General features: G+C 36.8%; 1 protein-coding gene across 1 annotated transcript in view; it reads left to right on the top strand.

Annotated features, from left to right (window-relative positions):
- LOC114049980 (pecanex-like protein 2) overlaps positions 1-17,607 on the top strand; it is a 369,169-nt gene that overhangs the window by 92,287 nt on the left and 259,275 nt on the right. The window contains exons 10-12 of the mRNA XM_027871475.1: positions 4,353-4,498; positions 9,205-9,358; positions 9,458-9,490. Of these exons, the coding sequence (XP_027727276.1) occupies positions 4,353-4,498; positions 9,205-9,358; positions 9,458-9,490 (333 nt within the window). The remainder of the gene's footprint in view (positions 1-4,352; positions 4,499-9,204; positions 9,359-9,457; positions 9,491-17,607) is intronic.

Below are 17,607 nucleotides of genomic sequence, written 5' to 3'. Positions count from 1 at the left end.
TATTTCTGTATTGAAATAGAATTTCTGTCAAGAATAGATTTAATAACAGCAAGTAGTTATGCATCTCTTTGAGGTTTACAAAGCACTTTATAAGGTGTCTCATTAGATCCTCATTACAACTCTGCAGTAGATGTTATGATTGTTCTCTCTATAGAGGAGGAAAGTGAGGCTGAAATGGCACGGGAGATAGCTAATTGGACGTGGAGTCTGGAAGAACTGAGATCACACTCATCCTCAGACACTTTCTAGCTGTGTGACCCTAGACAAGTCACTTACTGCCTATCTGCTTTAGTTTTCCTCATCTGTAAAATGGGGATAATAATAGCACCTTCATTTCTTGCAAGGATAAAATGAGATAATAACTGTAAAGATACTTTGCAAACCTTCATTCACAATATTAATGAGAATGATGATGATGATGATGTTGATGGTAGTGGTGGTATATATTGCTTAGAGACAGACAACTAGGAGGTATCTTAGGCAGAATTCCAACTCAGGTTTTCCTGACTTCAAATTCAACTATGCCACCTAAATGAAATAAGCAATATCTCAGTTATTCAAAGGTGACATCTTCTACAACTTCATCTCTCTAAAAGATAAACTAGAGTCTGAAAAGAAGTAATAGAGGCCTCTGAGAGGCTGTGATAGCTGTCACTAACATATGAACTAAATTCATGTAATTTGCTCACATCAGGGCTTCTCAGGCCCTCATTCACAGCCTATTAACTTTTATTTTCATGAAATTCTAGCAAGTTTTTATATGGTTTCCTAGCATGCAGCAGATTAGAAACAAGAAATTAAAATTCAAACTGGGAAGATTCAGCAACATGTAGGAAAAATAGTTGACAATTTGACAGGAATTCAATAAATTTAAACCAACTCAAAATTTTAAGATTTTATTAATGTTGGAGTCATTGTGCTAGGTGCTGGTAATAGTGACAAAATAAAATAATTCCTGACCACAAGAAGCTTACATTCTACATAGAAAGACTCTATTTAAAATTAAACAAAATGTACTCAAAACCTATAGAGATCTTGATCTATTAAAGGTAGAGATGAAAAATTCTGAGATACTTCTAGAGCAAAGCAAAATAAAGTTGCTGACATTCATGGTGAGTAGTATGAAACAACAAAGAAATATCAATTTTTATTTAATATACATGACTTAAGAAGTCAGAGAAGTGGGTAGTATATTTTAGGAATTTTCCATCCATGAAAATTAAAATAAAATTCGCTGTGATATTTAAAATAATAAACTTTTGTTATCTGGAAAATTAACTTTGTAAAATGGAGAATGAGATGATTACTGTAGTTCAGAGAGCATTTCAAGCATTCTCTCATTCAGATTCAGTATATCTATCAGACGTTTATCTCTGTTACAAAGTTGGGAAGTCAAAGGTCAGAAAAACTGAGTCATTTGTCCCAGGTATTATTGCTTATTCCTATTACTGTGTCCCTTTAATACCATCTCACCATGGAAATTTGCCAACTCTGTCGTTTATGAGGCAGACATTTCTTTAGCTCTTCCTATATCTCTGTTCAGCATTTTGTTGTTCAGATGTTTCAGTCATGTCTGACTCTTCATGACTCCATTTGGGGTTTTCTTATCAAATATGCTGGAGTGGTTTGTCATTTCCTTCTCCAGCTCATTTGACAGATGAGGAACTGAGACAAACAGGGTTAAGTGACATGCCCAGGTTCACATAGTTAGTAAGTGTCTGAGGCCAAATTTGAATTCAGAAAGATGAGTCTTCCTCACTTCAGGCAGGGTGACCCTATCCACTGTGCCACCTAGCTGCCCTTGCTTAGCATTAGCCTAAATTTAATGACTGACTAAGCAAAAGTATACTCCCAGGCAATAGAAATGCTTGATCACATTTCAGCTACATACTAGAGCAACTTACTACTTGAATAAGGGATAAAACCTTCTGCAATGTTAAGCCTCCTTGGACTCCCAGGATGCTAGTAGAAGTATAAAGGACATCTATTTCAAGTATTTTAAAAATGAAGAAACTGAAGCCCCTGGTGATCTGAGTATCATTGCCCACCTTTGTCTATTTTATTAATTTTTTATATTAGAGTTTCTTAAAGTGGGTCACATTTCAGGGGCAGGTAGGTGGCACAGTGGATAGAGCACCGGCTCTGGAGTCAGGAAGACCTGAATTCAAATCCGGCCTCAGACACATAACACTTACCAGTTGTGTGACCCTGGGCAAGTCACTTAACCCCCATTGCCAAACCAAAAAAAGTGAATCATATTTCTCAATCAGTCAACAAATATTATTTAGCATTTACTATGTGCCAGGCACAGGTCAGGAGATATAAAGCAAGGCAGAACCATCACTACCTTCAAGGAGGTTACATTTGAATAGGGAAGACAACATGTAAATAACTAGACACAAAACAAGACACATGAAAAGTTAATGGGAGATCATCTAAAAGGGGAAGGTCGCCTGCAGAAGGTGGGCTTTGAACTGAGTCTTTTGGAAGCCAGGGAAACTAAGAGACAGAAGTGAAGGAGCAGGCATGCAGGGGAAAGATGATTGAAAAGCCGAGGTGGGGAGTGGTATATCATGTCCAAGGAAAACCCAGTAGGCCACTGTAACTGGACTCTAGAGTACATGGTGGAGAGCAAAGTCTAAGAAGACTAGAAATCTTTAGAAAGGGGCCAGCTTATGAAGAGCTTTAAATGCCAAACAGAGAGGTCTATGTTTTATTATAGATGTAAAAAATAGGGAACCATGGGAGCTTGTGGAACAAGGGACTGAAATGATGAAACTTATAGTTTACAAAAATCACACTGGTAGTTGAATAAAGGATGGATTAGAGTAGAGAGAGACTTGGACCTGACTTGTGACAGTTAGCTAGCACAGTCCCATGGGTGGCTCAATGGTCACTGAACCTGGAGTCAAGAAGACCTGAGCTCCAATCCAGCCTCAGACACTTCCTAGCTATATAACCCTGAGCAAATCACTTCTGTCTGCCTCAGTTTCCTCAACTGTTATGTGGGGTTGGCAATAATGCCTTCCTCCCAGTTATTGTGAGGATAAAATATTTTTAAAATGCTCAGCATAGTGCCTGACAATAGTAGGTGTTTCATAAATGCTTTTTTTCCCCTTCTCTTGCTCCCCAAGGAGACTGGGAAGGAGGTAGTTGCCTTCTAGGGGAGTGATGATGAGTGCCTGAACTATGGCAGTAAATGTGTGAGTGTAGAGAAAGAAATGCGTGTGAGAGATGTTGGAAAGGTAGAAATGACAAAACTTGGCAATAGATCAACTATGAGGAGTGAAAGTGTGGAGTAAATGATGACATCAGGGTTGAAGTCTAAAATTGGGAGGATGGTGGTGCTCTTGACAATAATAAAATAGTTAAGGAGAGAAGAGAGATAATGAGTTTTGTTTGGGATATGTTGAATTTGAGAAACTTGCTGGTTATCCATTTCAAGATGTCCAGAAGCTAGCTGGGGATGGCTGATTATTACAGCTCAGGAGAGAGACTAGGGTTTGTACTTTCTACTTTCCAGGTCATAGCAAGGAAAACAATTTTTCAACCTTAAAGTATCGCATATGTGTAATTTGTTATATTTTCATGCATTTGTTTGGTTCTGCCTTAAATTTACTTATGAGTGAACATGTTGTAACTCCCAATGGAATTTAAGTTCCTTGAAGTTCCTTGAACAGGGACTGTCTCATTTTTTGTATTTACGTTCCCAGCACTTAGTACCTGGAACATAGCAAATATTGAATAAATATTTGTTTATGGATTACATATTAATTAAATGTTTTCTCCCATTAAGCTTTAAAGTTTTCTACTATCTCCATTAAACATTAACTCAAGTCTTATAGCAATGGCTCATTTAGTTATGTGGCCGACCTTAGGTTCTTGAAGAATACACCAGCAGTGCAGTTTCTAGATCCTGCCAGACTGGAAAGGTTTTGTTGGGGGTGGTACTTATACTGACAAAAATCACAGATCCTTAAAGCATTGAAATATGTAAATGAAATGTCTTGCTGGATTTCTACAGCAAATACTACAAAGTATTCTGTTGCCAAATTCTCATTTTATGCAAAATTGTTTTTGTTTGTAATTTCTGCCTTTAATTAACAGTGGTATGTTGATGTGATATATTATTGGCATGATTTCAGGTATGTATCATTAGGGCTACAGAAAATTAGTTGTATTGGTAAGAAATATCCTTCCATCAATTAGAACCCTTTTCCTAACTTATCCATTTTATGAGAACATGTTCATATAATGCTCTGAAACTGAACATCTGCTTTTCATATTTTAAAGTTTGAATTTCTGATCATAACAATAATATGTCAATGTGATATTTCTTTTCTGTTTAAAAGCATTTGAGTCAGGATCTGGAAGAGTCTTCATGCTCCTCAGCCCCAAAAAAATTTAACCGAGAGCAGTTCTACAAACTTATCATTTTTCCTGGCAAGTGGATTAAAGTCTGGTATGATCGACTTACCTTGTTGGCACTGCTAGATCGGTAAGCCTGTACATCACTAAGATGTGCAACAGAAGTACCTAATAAGTGATCTAGAGTTGTACTTCACTTAAAGGAAAAGTGCAAGATGCTGCTGGGAACCCCAGGAATGTTCGAAAAGGATATGCCTCCTTTGCTAGACACTTAAAACCTAGGCAAAAAGATCATTAAAGTTTAAGAAATAATGTGGTTTAGTAATTAGTGCAGGACATTTGGCAATAGAAATTTCTAGAATCAATTTGGGCAGTGTGGTTTGGTCTGTTAATGATATTCTACAGTACTTTCTAATCAGAAAGAATCCTGTGCACCTTTTGGCTTCAGTTTCCCTATCTGCAAATAGAGTGCAAAGGACTTTGAGTGGTCTGAAGAAAGGTACTCTGTAAATCAGTTAGATTGTGAGGTTTTCCTCTTGGTTTTTCTAAGCAATTACTAGAGCAGCCTTCTGCTTCATGCAATTAATTCTAGGTTCAGCTTCTGAGTCTGTGCTATCTTTGATCTATTCCAGCCTTGAAGAGAGGTTCGAATATTTTTTGCAAAAATGTTTGGCGACCCAGCAGCATCATAGTAAAGAGAAATGCTTGACATGGGGAGTGGGAAGAGGGGACCTGGGGACAAAGGGAAGTATTATGCCATTTTTTCTTTGGTGGGGAGGGAAGAGTCTTAAATTTGATGTCTCCCTTTTGAGAAGATGTGGATGAAATGACTAAAATTTTCCTTTGACCTATTTCCCATTGTTTCATCTCTTCTTTCCTTCCTTGAACCTAAAGACAAAAGTGGAAGGAAGATAGGCAGTTGACAAGTTGGGAGAACAAACTCAAGTAGTCTTGTATGCATATAGTTGTTTACATATTGTCTTTCCTCTCGATATTACTTTTAATTTATACTGTATATATATATATATTGTATATATATGTATTGTACATACAACATGTTGAATGTTATCTCCTTTATTAGGATATGAACTCCTTAGGGAGAGAGAATATGGGTTTGCTTTTTTTTTTTTTTTTTTAGTGGAGGGGTGGGGATTAGTATAGTTCCTGGCATATAGTTAGCATTTAATAAATACTTCTTGATGACAATGAAGAAGAGGAAGAAGAAAGAGGAGGGGAGAGAAGGAGGAGAAGGGGGGAGGGAAAGAAGGGGAAGGAGAAGAATGAGGAAGATCAGTAAGAAGAAAAGGGGGAAGAGGAAGAAGAAGAGGAGCAGGAGGAGAATTGACAGCAACAACAACCTTTTCATCTTTATTTTCCACATCTGCAGAAAGAAGGCAAAGGGCTTTGAGTGGTCTGGACAAAGATATTCTGTAAATCAACCAGGTGGTGAGGTGTCCCCTTGACTTTTCTGAGGATTTGCTAGATTAGCCTTTGGCTGCTCACGTAGTGCCAAGTTTAGTTTCTGATAATGGTGGGGGTACTTTAGGGTAGAGTTGGAAACATTCTAGTGTCTCAGTTAGTTTTCTTCTCCACATCAAAGGACAGAAAGGATAGTAATACAAATGTAAAGATAACTATCATGGGTGAATTTATTTCCTGATTATAATACTGTTTTGCAAATACATGATACTATTACTAAACCTATCCAGTGAAATGCTAAGATTTCATAGTTATATACCAAACAGGAGGCAATGCAGCAAAGGCTGAATGCTTGTTCAGTTGTATCATGTCCCCCCAGTGACTACTCTTTTCAGTAGTCTTTAACTGTGAGGTCACATACTAAAAAAAAAAAAAAAAAGTACTACAAAATGAGGACTGTAAATATCAGTACTGAAATGTCAGAAAATAGAATGATAATGGTGCTCTTAGCAACACTAAGTTTCCCAAGGGATACTCATTTAAAATGAACATTTAACACTTAACTAATAATCCAAGATAATATGTTTTCCTTGAACATTCCATGTAAGCATGTGATGTTCATTCAATATTAATTTTGAGTTTTTCAATATTCACATAACCAGCCTTAATCTTTCATCTATATAGACATTTTTATGTGTTTTCTAAGTTCATTTAAAAATGGATAAAGCCACAAGGACACATTTTGCTCAGAAATTTAAAACCTAAAACCTAAGTTTCTTAAAAATAAAAACTTTATAAAGAAGAACATTTAATGTTGTTAACCTTCATAGCTTTAGTCAATGTAGTATCATGGAAAGAATGCTAGTGTTTTTTGAGACAGTCAAGTCAAGAAGCATTTTATTAAGTGCCTAGTACTTGCTAGGCACTGGGCTAAAGAGCTGGGGATATGAAGAAAGGCAAAAAACAGTCCCTGCTTTCAAGGCGTTTATAATTTAATGGGACAGATAACATGTAAACAACTACAGATAAACAAGATATATGCAGGATAAAAATGCATGTAGACCTGGAGCTACTTCCCAATACCCACCTGAATTGGCAGTTAGGTCCACAGAGAGAAGTTGACTACTCCCTTTGGGATTATTATCATGAGTCTGCAATAGTATGCTCCTCGTTGATTACAACCCACTCAGACTTAGTTTTCAGAAAAGGATATTTATTGAGTTAGTGTAGTAAGACTATTGGTACAAAAACACTGCCCTCCCACCCCAAAAAAGTCTGTGAAATATTTTCCTACAAGTGCATATGTAATCCAGGGGAAAGTGAGCTCATGGCTTAAAGAACCTATGTGACCAAAGTGTAACTCACAGCCACTGCTTTGAGAAGGCCTTTTATCTATGCTAGTAATCCTCCTGAGTTACAATGTAACTCTGTACTGGTTCCTGAGAGTCAAGACATTTGTATATAGTCTGGAAACTGCATGTCTCTCTGCCCCAAAGAGATAAATCATGCTAACTGAAGCTGTTTTTCCTCAATGTGTCTAGTTTATTCTCTCTGAAGTACCAGCTGGGGTACATTGTTATTGGTCTGGACTCTTCAAGATGTGGCTAATGTTTTAAAGGGGAGGGAGGGGTGTGAGAAATGTGACACTTCCTCTGTCTCTCACACTTCACTGACTCTGATACAGGCTTAAAGGGTCTGCCTTCTCCAAATGCTCCTAAAGCAGGCTCCTACTAGAATCTTCTTCATGGATATACAGAGGTCCAGAAGTCTGATTATTTCAACCAGTTCTAATGCATTTGGTCATCTGATATCATCCTAAGTGGAAGCACACTACTCCTTCCCAACTGGTTAAAAATTGGTTCAAACTTAGGTTGCACTTTTGGTGGATTAATAGATCTATCTAGGAATTATTCATGCCATTTTATGTATTTAATTGATTGATTCTATAACTCAAAGAGATTTTCTTACCTGATGAGCTTGAAGTATCTTGATAACATTTAATTGGGGGTGATATAAACATATATGTATGTATATACACACATACATATGTGTATATATGTGTACATGTATGTATATGTGTATATGTAGAGTTGTCCCAGACATTATATGTATGTATGTATGCATATTACCTGTGATTTAATCAATGTAGGGGGTTCCAAAACAGTCCATCCTTGGTCAGAAGGACATGGTAGAGTGGGAAAAGCTCTACATTCAGAGAACCTGGGTTCAAATCCTGTCTCTGATGCTTGCTACCTGTGTGACCTTGGGAAAGTCATTTAACTTCCCTGGGCCTCAGTTTTTTCTCATGTAAAACAAAGGGTTTGGATGAGGTGCTCTCTGAGACCCTTTTCAGTTCTAGGTTTATGATCCTTTGACGGATCAAGTCCTGCTTCCAATCTATGTTCGCTGTAGGACCGTGAATGAATTAATCCTCCTCCAAGTTCGATTTTTTTAAATTTTGGAGACAATTGAAGTTCAGTGATTTGCCTAGGGTCACAGAGTTATTAGGTGGCAAGTGTTTGAGGCTACTTTTGAACTCAGGTCCTCCTGACTCTATCCATTGCATTATCTAGCTGCCCTATCCTCTAAGTTTCCTTAGAAACTTTACATTACAAGCAAGTTACCTGGAGAAGTTTCCCACACTGATGAGAACTATTTATAGAAACCCGATAAACATTGGCAGCTCACCTATAAATGATTGTTTTAGTTTCCTGGCGTACTGATAAGTTAAATTTGTGATCCAGAATCACATAGTAAATGTGTGAGGTCAAATTTGAACTCAGGTCATCCTGACTCCAAGGCTAACAGTCCCTCCATGATGCTACATTGCCTGCCTGTTCTCTCTCCCTCTCCCTCTGTCTCTGTATCTGTCTCTGTCTGTCTGTCTCTCTCTGTATCTCTCTGTCTCTCTGTCTCTTTGTCTCTCTCTGTCTCTCTGTCTCTCTCTGCCTGTCTCTCTCTCTCTCTCTCTCTGTCTCTCTCTTTCTTCAAAGAGACTAAAATTTTTGGCTAGTTATAAGGCAGCTACATGGTGCAGTGGAGAGAGTGCTGGGCCTGAAATCAGAAAGACCTGAGTTCAAATCCAGCTCAGACACTTAATTTGCTGTGTTACCCCAGGTAAATCACTTAGCTCTGTCAGTCTTGATTTCTTCATCTTGTAAAATGGTGATAACAGCACCTACCTCTCAGAGTTGTTATCAGGATTAAATAAGACAACTGTAAAGTGTTTAGCACACAGTGCCTGCCACCTAGTAGGGCACAGCTTCATAAATGCTTGTTCTCTTCTTTTACAGAGCTCAAAATTTTATTTAAAGGGTAATAATAAATTTTGACTATCAGTCTCATCAGAAGCATAGAGTTTTTCTCTATTTAAAAGAGAGAGTATTAACATTTCTCCTTATTTTTATTTTTCCATAGAACTGAGGACATTAAGGAAAATATATTTGCTGTTTTGCTAATCATCCTGGTGTCTCTGCTTGGATTTATAACACTGAACCAAGGCTTCTGCAAAGACATATGGCTCCTGCTCTTCTGCCTCGTTATGGCCAGTTGCCAATACTCCCTTTTAAAGGCAAGACCAAAGCTATTTCTTATCAGGCCAATGTACTTGTGCATGTATGTAATTTAAAACATCAAATGATCTCACTGACACTTCTGATTTGTGTTTTAGAGTGTTCAGCCTGACCCTGCCTCACCAATACATGTAAGTGTCAGAACACAGGCAAGTAATTTGTCTTGTCCATTTGTACTGAGGACAAAAATGAAAAATGTTCACCTTGTAGAATGTGATTATGTCAAAAGACATTGATGATGTCAAAAGACATTGATGATGTCAAATATCCCCCCCAGGAAATGCTCAGTCTCTTCTAATCATTCACCAAATATTTGCTGAGTCTACTACAAATAGAGCTTTGTTCCCTTGGAAAATGGATGGATGGATGGATGGATGGATGGTTGGATGGATGGATGGATGGATGGATGGATGAATCTTTATTCTTTGCCCTTCACATTTAACTGCCCAAACAACTTCCCATGTTTTCCTGCTTGACCAAGTGAAAGTGACAATGACTCGGGGACAAAGGGAGATTCGTTCATATTCCCATACCTCATCTGGCAGAAGGTTCTCCATACTATAAACATATTTATGAGGCCAATGAGAGTTCTTCACATGGAGAAGGATGAGCTTATAATAGCCTTCCTGGGCTTCACCATCACCATTTTCTGGTGCCACCATAAGACAAATTATATGGAGAGAAGATAGTATCTTCTGTCTCTGTTATACAAACAGAAAATGCCGGTCTAAATTACGTGGGTCTCCCCCTTGTTATTACCTACTTTTGAGCCTATTATTGCACTTTTAGCCTAGTAATTATTTGATATTATATTTGGATATTATATATAGTATATTATAATTATTGTATAGCACTATAAAGTACCATACAAAAACATAAAATAATATGACAGCATATTAATTATAAGAAATTGATGATGATAACAGTGACCTACATTTTGCAGTTTTCATGGCACTTTCAAGTTTGTCTCATTTGATCCTCTCAATAATCCTCTAAGGTAGTTATTACTGTACCCATTTTATAGATAATAATGGAGCTATCTAAGCTCAATCACATAGAACTAAAGCCATGCTAATTTCTTTAAGCTAAAATTATTTCCTTTAATTATGTTGTCTTTTTGTTTTTATTAGACATCTTATAGTATATGCTATGGAATATAGCCTGTCATATTCCCAACACAGCTAGCTCACTGTCCAAATGTCTTTGAGCCAAGCTATATGTAGCTCGAAACCTCTGTTATTTAAACAACCTTTTTTCCCCCTTTGTTATCTTGCATTCCCTTGAGCCCATGAAATAACCTTCCTAAATTAAAGCATGACCCACTCTCTCTTCTGGTTTTAAAATTCATCACTAGGATTTAGAATTGATTTTAAATATGCTATAACTAATGTTTCTCTCATTGTAATTAAGGAAAGCATATGATTGGATGATCACATGATATATGTTTCCTTCTTGTTAAATTCGTCTGCTCTCTATAATTGGTTTACATATAATACAACTCCTTTTATCCTAGAGGCTGAATATCAAGACAAGCAGAAGAAGCATAATTAGGGTCTTAAGAATGGATTGTTGTGATTATCAGCAGAAATCCGGTTGAGGTAGAAATGGGTAGAGATATGCATTTCTGAAATTCATCACTTAAGTCAACTGTAAGTCCCAAGTTATCCATTATCCTGCCTCAGTGAATTCTCATTTCTTGAAAAATCACACTGGAGTTAGTGTCACCTCTAGGCATGACTTCAGGGAAGGGATTAAATATATGAAATAATGATTTAGTAACAAACATACATTTCCTGAATGCACTACTTATTTCTTAAAATCATTTTCGAATCTTTTTTTAAGTTTTATTTATCTTTTAAAATATAACTTTCATTTTCCAATATGTCTCTCCCATCCCCTACCCAGAGAATCATCCCTTAATACAAAGAATATTTAAAATGAAAAGGAGAGGGACAGCTAGGTGGCACAGTGGATAGAGTACTGGCCCTGAAGTCAGGAGGACCTGAGTTTGAATCCAACCTCAGACCAAACACTTGCCACTTACTAGCTGTGTGACCCTGGGCAAGTCACTTAACCCCAATTGCCTAGAAACTAATAAATAAATAAATAAACAAATATATATCTATATATATAGATATATATATATCTATATATAGAGATATATATCTATATATAAATAAATAAAATGAAAAGGAGAAAAAATTGTTTCAACAAAACTGGCTCACCAGCCAAGCCCAGTATCACATATAGGGTTCCATATCCATATTCACCCACCTCTGAGAAAAAGGGATGAGGAGATGTATACTCAGTATAATGATTCTAATAGCAATGGTTTATTACATCAAAGAAAGTATTGGTGTAAATGAATAACTAGTGTACTTAACTCTCCTTGATAGGTTTGTAATACACCTGCTTCTGTTACTACTCCTTTAATACCATGAGATGGAGTTAATTATACTCATTCTTAAATCACATTAGGCTACTATTGCCCTTTTTCTGTAAGCTGATGGACAGAAGGAAAGAAATAAAGCCCTCTTTGATATGTCATCTTATATATCTAAAATGATACACTTTTGAGTAGGGTGATTAATTTGCTTTGTGCTTAGTTCTCAGTAGATTGATTAATCAGTGACCTGAGTTACTGGTTCTTTTTTAATTCTTGCCAGGAAATGGTAGTTCCAAGAAAGATATTTCCTTTTTATAATCTGAAGAAGAACATTATAAAGGTGAACTGATCAATTCTCAGTAAACTAATGGGCAGACAATAGAAGGCAGAATCTACTGTCTCCGTTTTAGAGGGCAAGGAAACTCAGACAGAGAGTATTCAAGTGACTCAACTTAAATTAGAAGAGGAACTGGGTAAATCATGGTCCTTTTGATTAGTAGGATGACAGATTTAGAGCTAGAATGAACCTTAGAGGTCATTGAGTTCCAATTTGCCAAAGTTCACCCAGCTACTAAGGGTCTAAGGCAGGTTTCAAACCCCATCTTTCCCACCTCTATTTCATTCACTATGCTACACTGGCCTCTCTTCTCTCACATGGCATGTAAAATGAACCTGGTTTGGCTTTTTTTCTTTTTCTGACACTGTGTAATTGCATGGGAACCAGTTGAATCAGCCTTTATTTTGTTTTTGGTGATAGATTTTTTTCCTCACTGCTTCTTTTCAGGAGGCTGGTTGGAAACAGATGGACAAAATCTTAAAAAACAGAAAACATAAGGAAAATAAAAATGAATTTCTAGTGGACCGTTTGTTATATTCCACACTTTTTGCATTAAACTTAGAATCAATTAGAGACATGCTAATAGGCTTAGGACTAAACAAAAGGGGAAAAAAATCTGAAGACATTCCAGACTTATAGGAAATCAGGCTAAGGGCTCAGTTTTTGTTGTTATTGTTTAATTTTAATATTTTATTTTTTTCCAATTACATGTACAATTTTTTTTAACTTTTGGGGGGGTTTTTTGCAATTTTTAATTCCAAATCCCCTCCCCTTTCATTGAGAAGGCTAGCAATTGATAAAGATTATACCTGTGCAGTAATGCAAAATGTATTAATCATGTGAAAGAAAACACAAACAAAAAAGAAACAAGAAAAATAAAGTTTAAAAACAGTGTATTTCAATATGCATTCAGATTCCATCAGTTTTTTCTTCTGGAGGTGGAAAGCATTTTTCATCCTAGGTCCTTCAGAATTGTCTTGGATCTTTGTATTGCTATGAATAGCTGTCATTCACAGTTGATCATTATACAATATTGCTGGTACTGTGTACAGTGTTTTCCTGGTTCTGCTCACTTCACTTTGCATTAGTTCATGTAAGTCTTCCCAGGTTTTTCTGAAAGCATCCTGCTCATCATTTTTATAGCACAACAGTATTCCATCATAATCATAGCCCACAACTTGTTCAGCCATTCCCCAATTTATGAGTATCCCCTCAATTTCCAATTCTTTGTCACCACAAAAAAAGAACACAGAGGTCTAATGTAGAAATCCAAGCATGGTCGCCAATATGGATAGTTCCACTATATCCTTAATCATAAATAGTCTTATATTAGTCTCTCTAATCAAAGTTCAATTGACCTAATCCACATGGGCAACATTTACCCAGAGAGGAAAAAAATGTGAGCTCCCTCCTGCATACTTCAAGCAAAGAAATCCTATAGATCTAAATGCATAGGTCTGGTCTATCTTGCTTGTCTATACTGTATTTCTAGAGGGTAGGGGGCCATCTTTTGTATATTCTGTTTGGTTCTGCAACACCTAGTAGAGAAATTCAGTAAATGGGAATCAGATAAAATACAAATTCCTATATTTCTAGAGGGTAGGGGGTCATTTTTTGTATGTTCTATTTAGTTCTGCAACACCTAGTGGAAAAATTCAGTAAATGCAAATCAGATAAAACACAAATTCCTATATTTCTAGAGGGTAAGGGGCCATCTTTTGTATGTTCTGTTTGGTTCTGCAACACCTAGTGGAGAAATTCAGTAAATGCAAATCAGATAAAACACAAATTCCTTCTAGCCCAGTCATTTTCTATCTGATTATAACAAAAATCTCCTTGAAAGGTGTTTGAATGTTAACAGATGGGTCACACATAATAGCCCAAAATGTACCTTTTCCCAAATCTAATAACCAGAAGATCACCTTTCTTATGACTTTCTCATGATCGTCCCAGAAAAGCAGCTCATCTGCCAGTTACACACCTTTGTCTCCAAGGCTATGAATCATCAGGACTGCTGCTTCGAAGTGTGACACGGTGAATCTCTTCATCCTAGGACTAAGGAGTACTTAGAGCTAGGTGATCTCCCTTTAGAAGTCATCTGGTTGTTTCAGTGGTAACTTAAATATTTTCTTTTTTAAAAGCATTATTTATAAACTCATAGATGCAGAGCTAGAAGGAACTTCAAAAGTTATCTGGTCTGATCCCTTCATTTTACAGTTAGAGCAAGATCAAGCCCAGAGAGATGAAGTCAGACAGCCAAGCTCACATGAGTAGCAGTAATAACAATTGCTAACATTTGTGTACTGTATTAAGGTTTGTGAAACACTTTGAAAACATTGTCATTTTATTCTCACAATAATTCTGAGAGTTAAATGATAGTATTATCTCCCTTTTACAGATGAGGAACTGAAGCTGAGAGTGGTTAAGTGACTTGCTCAGTGTCACACAGCCAATAAGTGCCTGAGGCTGGATTTGAACTCAGGTCTTCCTGACTCAAATTCCAGCATTCTATCTGTTGTGCTACCTAACTAAGCTAGGGCTGAGGTCCTCTGGCTATAAAACCAACCCCCTTGCCATGTTCAACTAATGTCCAAATGGTATGGTTTTGCATCTACTGATTCTTATAGATACCTTCTTCCATGCATGCTTCAGCTTGTTATTTATCCCAGCCCTGCCAGTAACTAGCTTCAGGACCTCAGTCCAAACAGTTTTCCTTCCTGAGCCCCAGTTTGCTCATCTGTACAATTAAAATACCATTATTTAGATTTTGTATGTTAAGAGTTTTTGTGAGGAATGTGCTTTTGGCGTTGTAAAGTGCCTTACAAATAGGAGATATTCCTAAGCTAGAGACAGTCTCCATAATGATAATGAAATTCAATAATTTGAAAATACATATTGCTTCCTGATACAACTGATTCTTAAGTAACGCAAGATTTTCATGTCTCCTTTTCTACACTCATGTTTTCTCTACAATGGGCTGTGGCACAATTGTGCACACACAATGTAGTGCCTATTGGGACTTAGAGAGGCAGGGGCTGTTCTTGGATACAGTACTTGAATGCAGTCAAAAACACGGACAATCCACATTCACTTCTGCTCTTAGTTGCAGAGACAATTGTCACCTGCAGAAGAAGGTACTCAGTGAGAGCTCCTTAACTATTGAAGTTTTAGGTCTCTCTTATTCCCATTCCATCTCTTTCCTCTCAGTTCTTACTGCTCAGGGGAAATCAAGCCTCGTGAATAGAGCAAGCCAACAATAGAAGTGATTCATCAAACACAAAAGAAATTAAATGCTCAAATAATCCAGGAGAAAGTATAAAAGTAGATAACCCAGAGGAAAGTACCAAATCACAAATGTATTGGCCGTAGGTTAAAATGTCCCATAACCTGAGCATAGTCCCAAGCCAGCAACTGAGTGTCAGTGACAAGGCAAACATGGTGATGGAAAGGAGATTGTGTTTCTGATGTGCTGCAGGCTTTTCAAACTCAGGGGTCTTCTTTCTTGCCAAGAATCTTCTTGACAAATCTTAGTATTGGTTTCAGACCTGGGGTGGGGAGGTAACAGGCCAGGGGGAGGGGAGGGCAGTTATTAAAGTTTTTCCAACTTGATGCATTGTGGTCATATGTACAACTCACTCAACCTCAACCTGATGCATGAAAGTTACTGAGAAAGATAACCACCAAAAACAAAAACAAAAAATAAGAAAGATAACCACCTCGGCTCTCAAAGGATTCAGTCAGAAGTTGTTATTTTATTCCAGTCTTGAAAATAAAGCATAAAATTTTCCACCAGCTGACTCAACCTGCAGAAGGTCAACAGACAATAGAATAATTTATCAACTTGCTCTAAAACTTGCCCTGCATAGACTATAGTATTTATCACAGGTGTGTAGGAAAGTAACTATTGGCAAAACTTTCCCAACCAATATTTTTGCTGCATTGTGAACAAGATGTGGGTTTTAAAATCCAATATGTGGGTGGTATGATGGAAAATTGGAATGCTTAAGGACTCAAATACAGAAATGGATCTGTATCTCATTGATTTGGAAATTCCCTCCAATAGTGCAGATTGCAACCTATCCATGCTGGCCCATTCTGTGTCACTTTTGTCCATGACCTTATGTCTTATACATTATGATGAAAATTTTTGTTACATACATGTTATTGAACAAAGATAGATATGAAAGAAGTTTTAAAAGCATAAAGGAAATATTCCAATGCATTTTGAGATGTCCTGATAGGCCTCTTATTCCATGGGAATTCATGAAATTCTATTGAAAAATGAAAACCAAACCCTAGGGTTTTTGTGATTCATACACATATGAAGAATGCAACTAGACAACCAAGAAACTTTATTAGTTTGTGTTCTTGGGTATTGAAGAAAATAAAAGTGCCTTTTGTAATGCCCATGTATTAGGAATGGATTTATGATGGTTTGGAGATACAATGCAATATGGGAGAATGAAGTTAAAAATGAACAGGATAATGAGGTACTATGCTAGGTAATTGACTCTTGAATTTTTATTTCATAATTTGAAATGCATCCCCATGCTCAGTAATCTTTGGCCTGGTTGGATTTAAAAAAAGAAATTTCAGATTAGTGCTAATATAGCAGAAGTCTCAGCCTGGCTCAATGCCAAAAATTTACAACCCCTAAGGACACTGTATTTTTCCATCATATTAAAAGAGCCTCAGAACAAGATTTTCCCCCACCACATGATGGACATTTAAATTGCATTTCTTAAATACAACTGATGGAAGAAAGAACTTGATAACTCTCCTTGCAAAGACAGAAATGTATTTGCACACACTAAGACACTTTTTTATACTTGGATAAAAACTGTTTATATCAAACAATATTTCAGTATCATGATTTTGAGATGCAAAGGAAATATTTCCATACCCAATAATATGGGCTTGGTTGGATCAAAAATGAAGTTTCAGAGTGTGCTAGTAAGTTTTGGGCAGGCATAGGGTCAAAAACATCCCTAAGTATCCAACCCATATTGACAATGTGACTTTTCCCCCACATTAAAAGGTAGTCTCAGAATAAAAGTATTTTAATTTCAGAGATAGTAGCTATTTAAATTACATTTCCTAAATGTAACAGGGCCAAAGCAGTGATTTTAAAAAGATCAAATCTGAGTTCATATTGCTATCATCTTGACCAATCATGCTCAAATCACCCCAATGAATTAGAACAATAAAATATAACCTATTTGTCCTTAAGCACACTGCCAGAAGAGTGTGTTTCTTTTAACTCTCAGTGACTTTAGGGATGCTCCTTAAACCAATCTTTGTTGATACTTTCATTGACTGCCTAGGAAGAGTTCAATTCTTTTCTTGGTTCTGCTATCAACTTGTTTAGTGACCTTGGGAAATTAATTTCATATCTGGGTCTTGATTTTTCTATCTATTTAAGGGCAATATGACTAATTGCTTCTCCTTTCCAATAACCATGTTGTGAAGGTTCAGGAGCTGATGTCTGACAAGTGTTTAGCATTCCTCAAAGAAGTGCTTTGATA

This window comes from Vombatus ursinus, unplaced genomic scaffold (assembly GCF_900497805.2).
Source record: "Vombatus ursinus unplaced genomic scaffold, bare-nosed wombat genome assembly UNPS02014798.1, whole genome shotgun sequence".
Taxonomy (NCBI): Eukaryota; Metazoa; Chordata; class Mammalia; order Diprotodontia; family Vombatidae; genus Vombatus; species Vombatus ursinus.
This window is presented reverse-complemented; position numbering and strand designations above follow the sequence as displayed.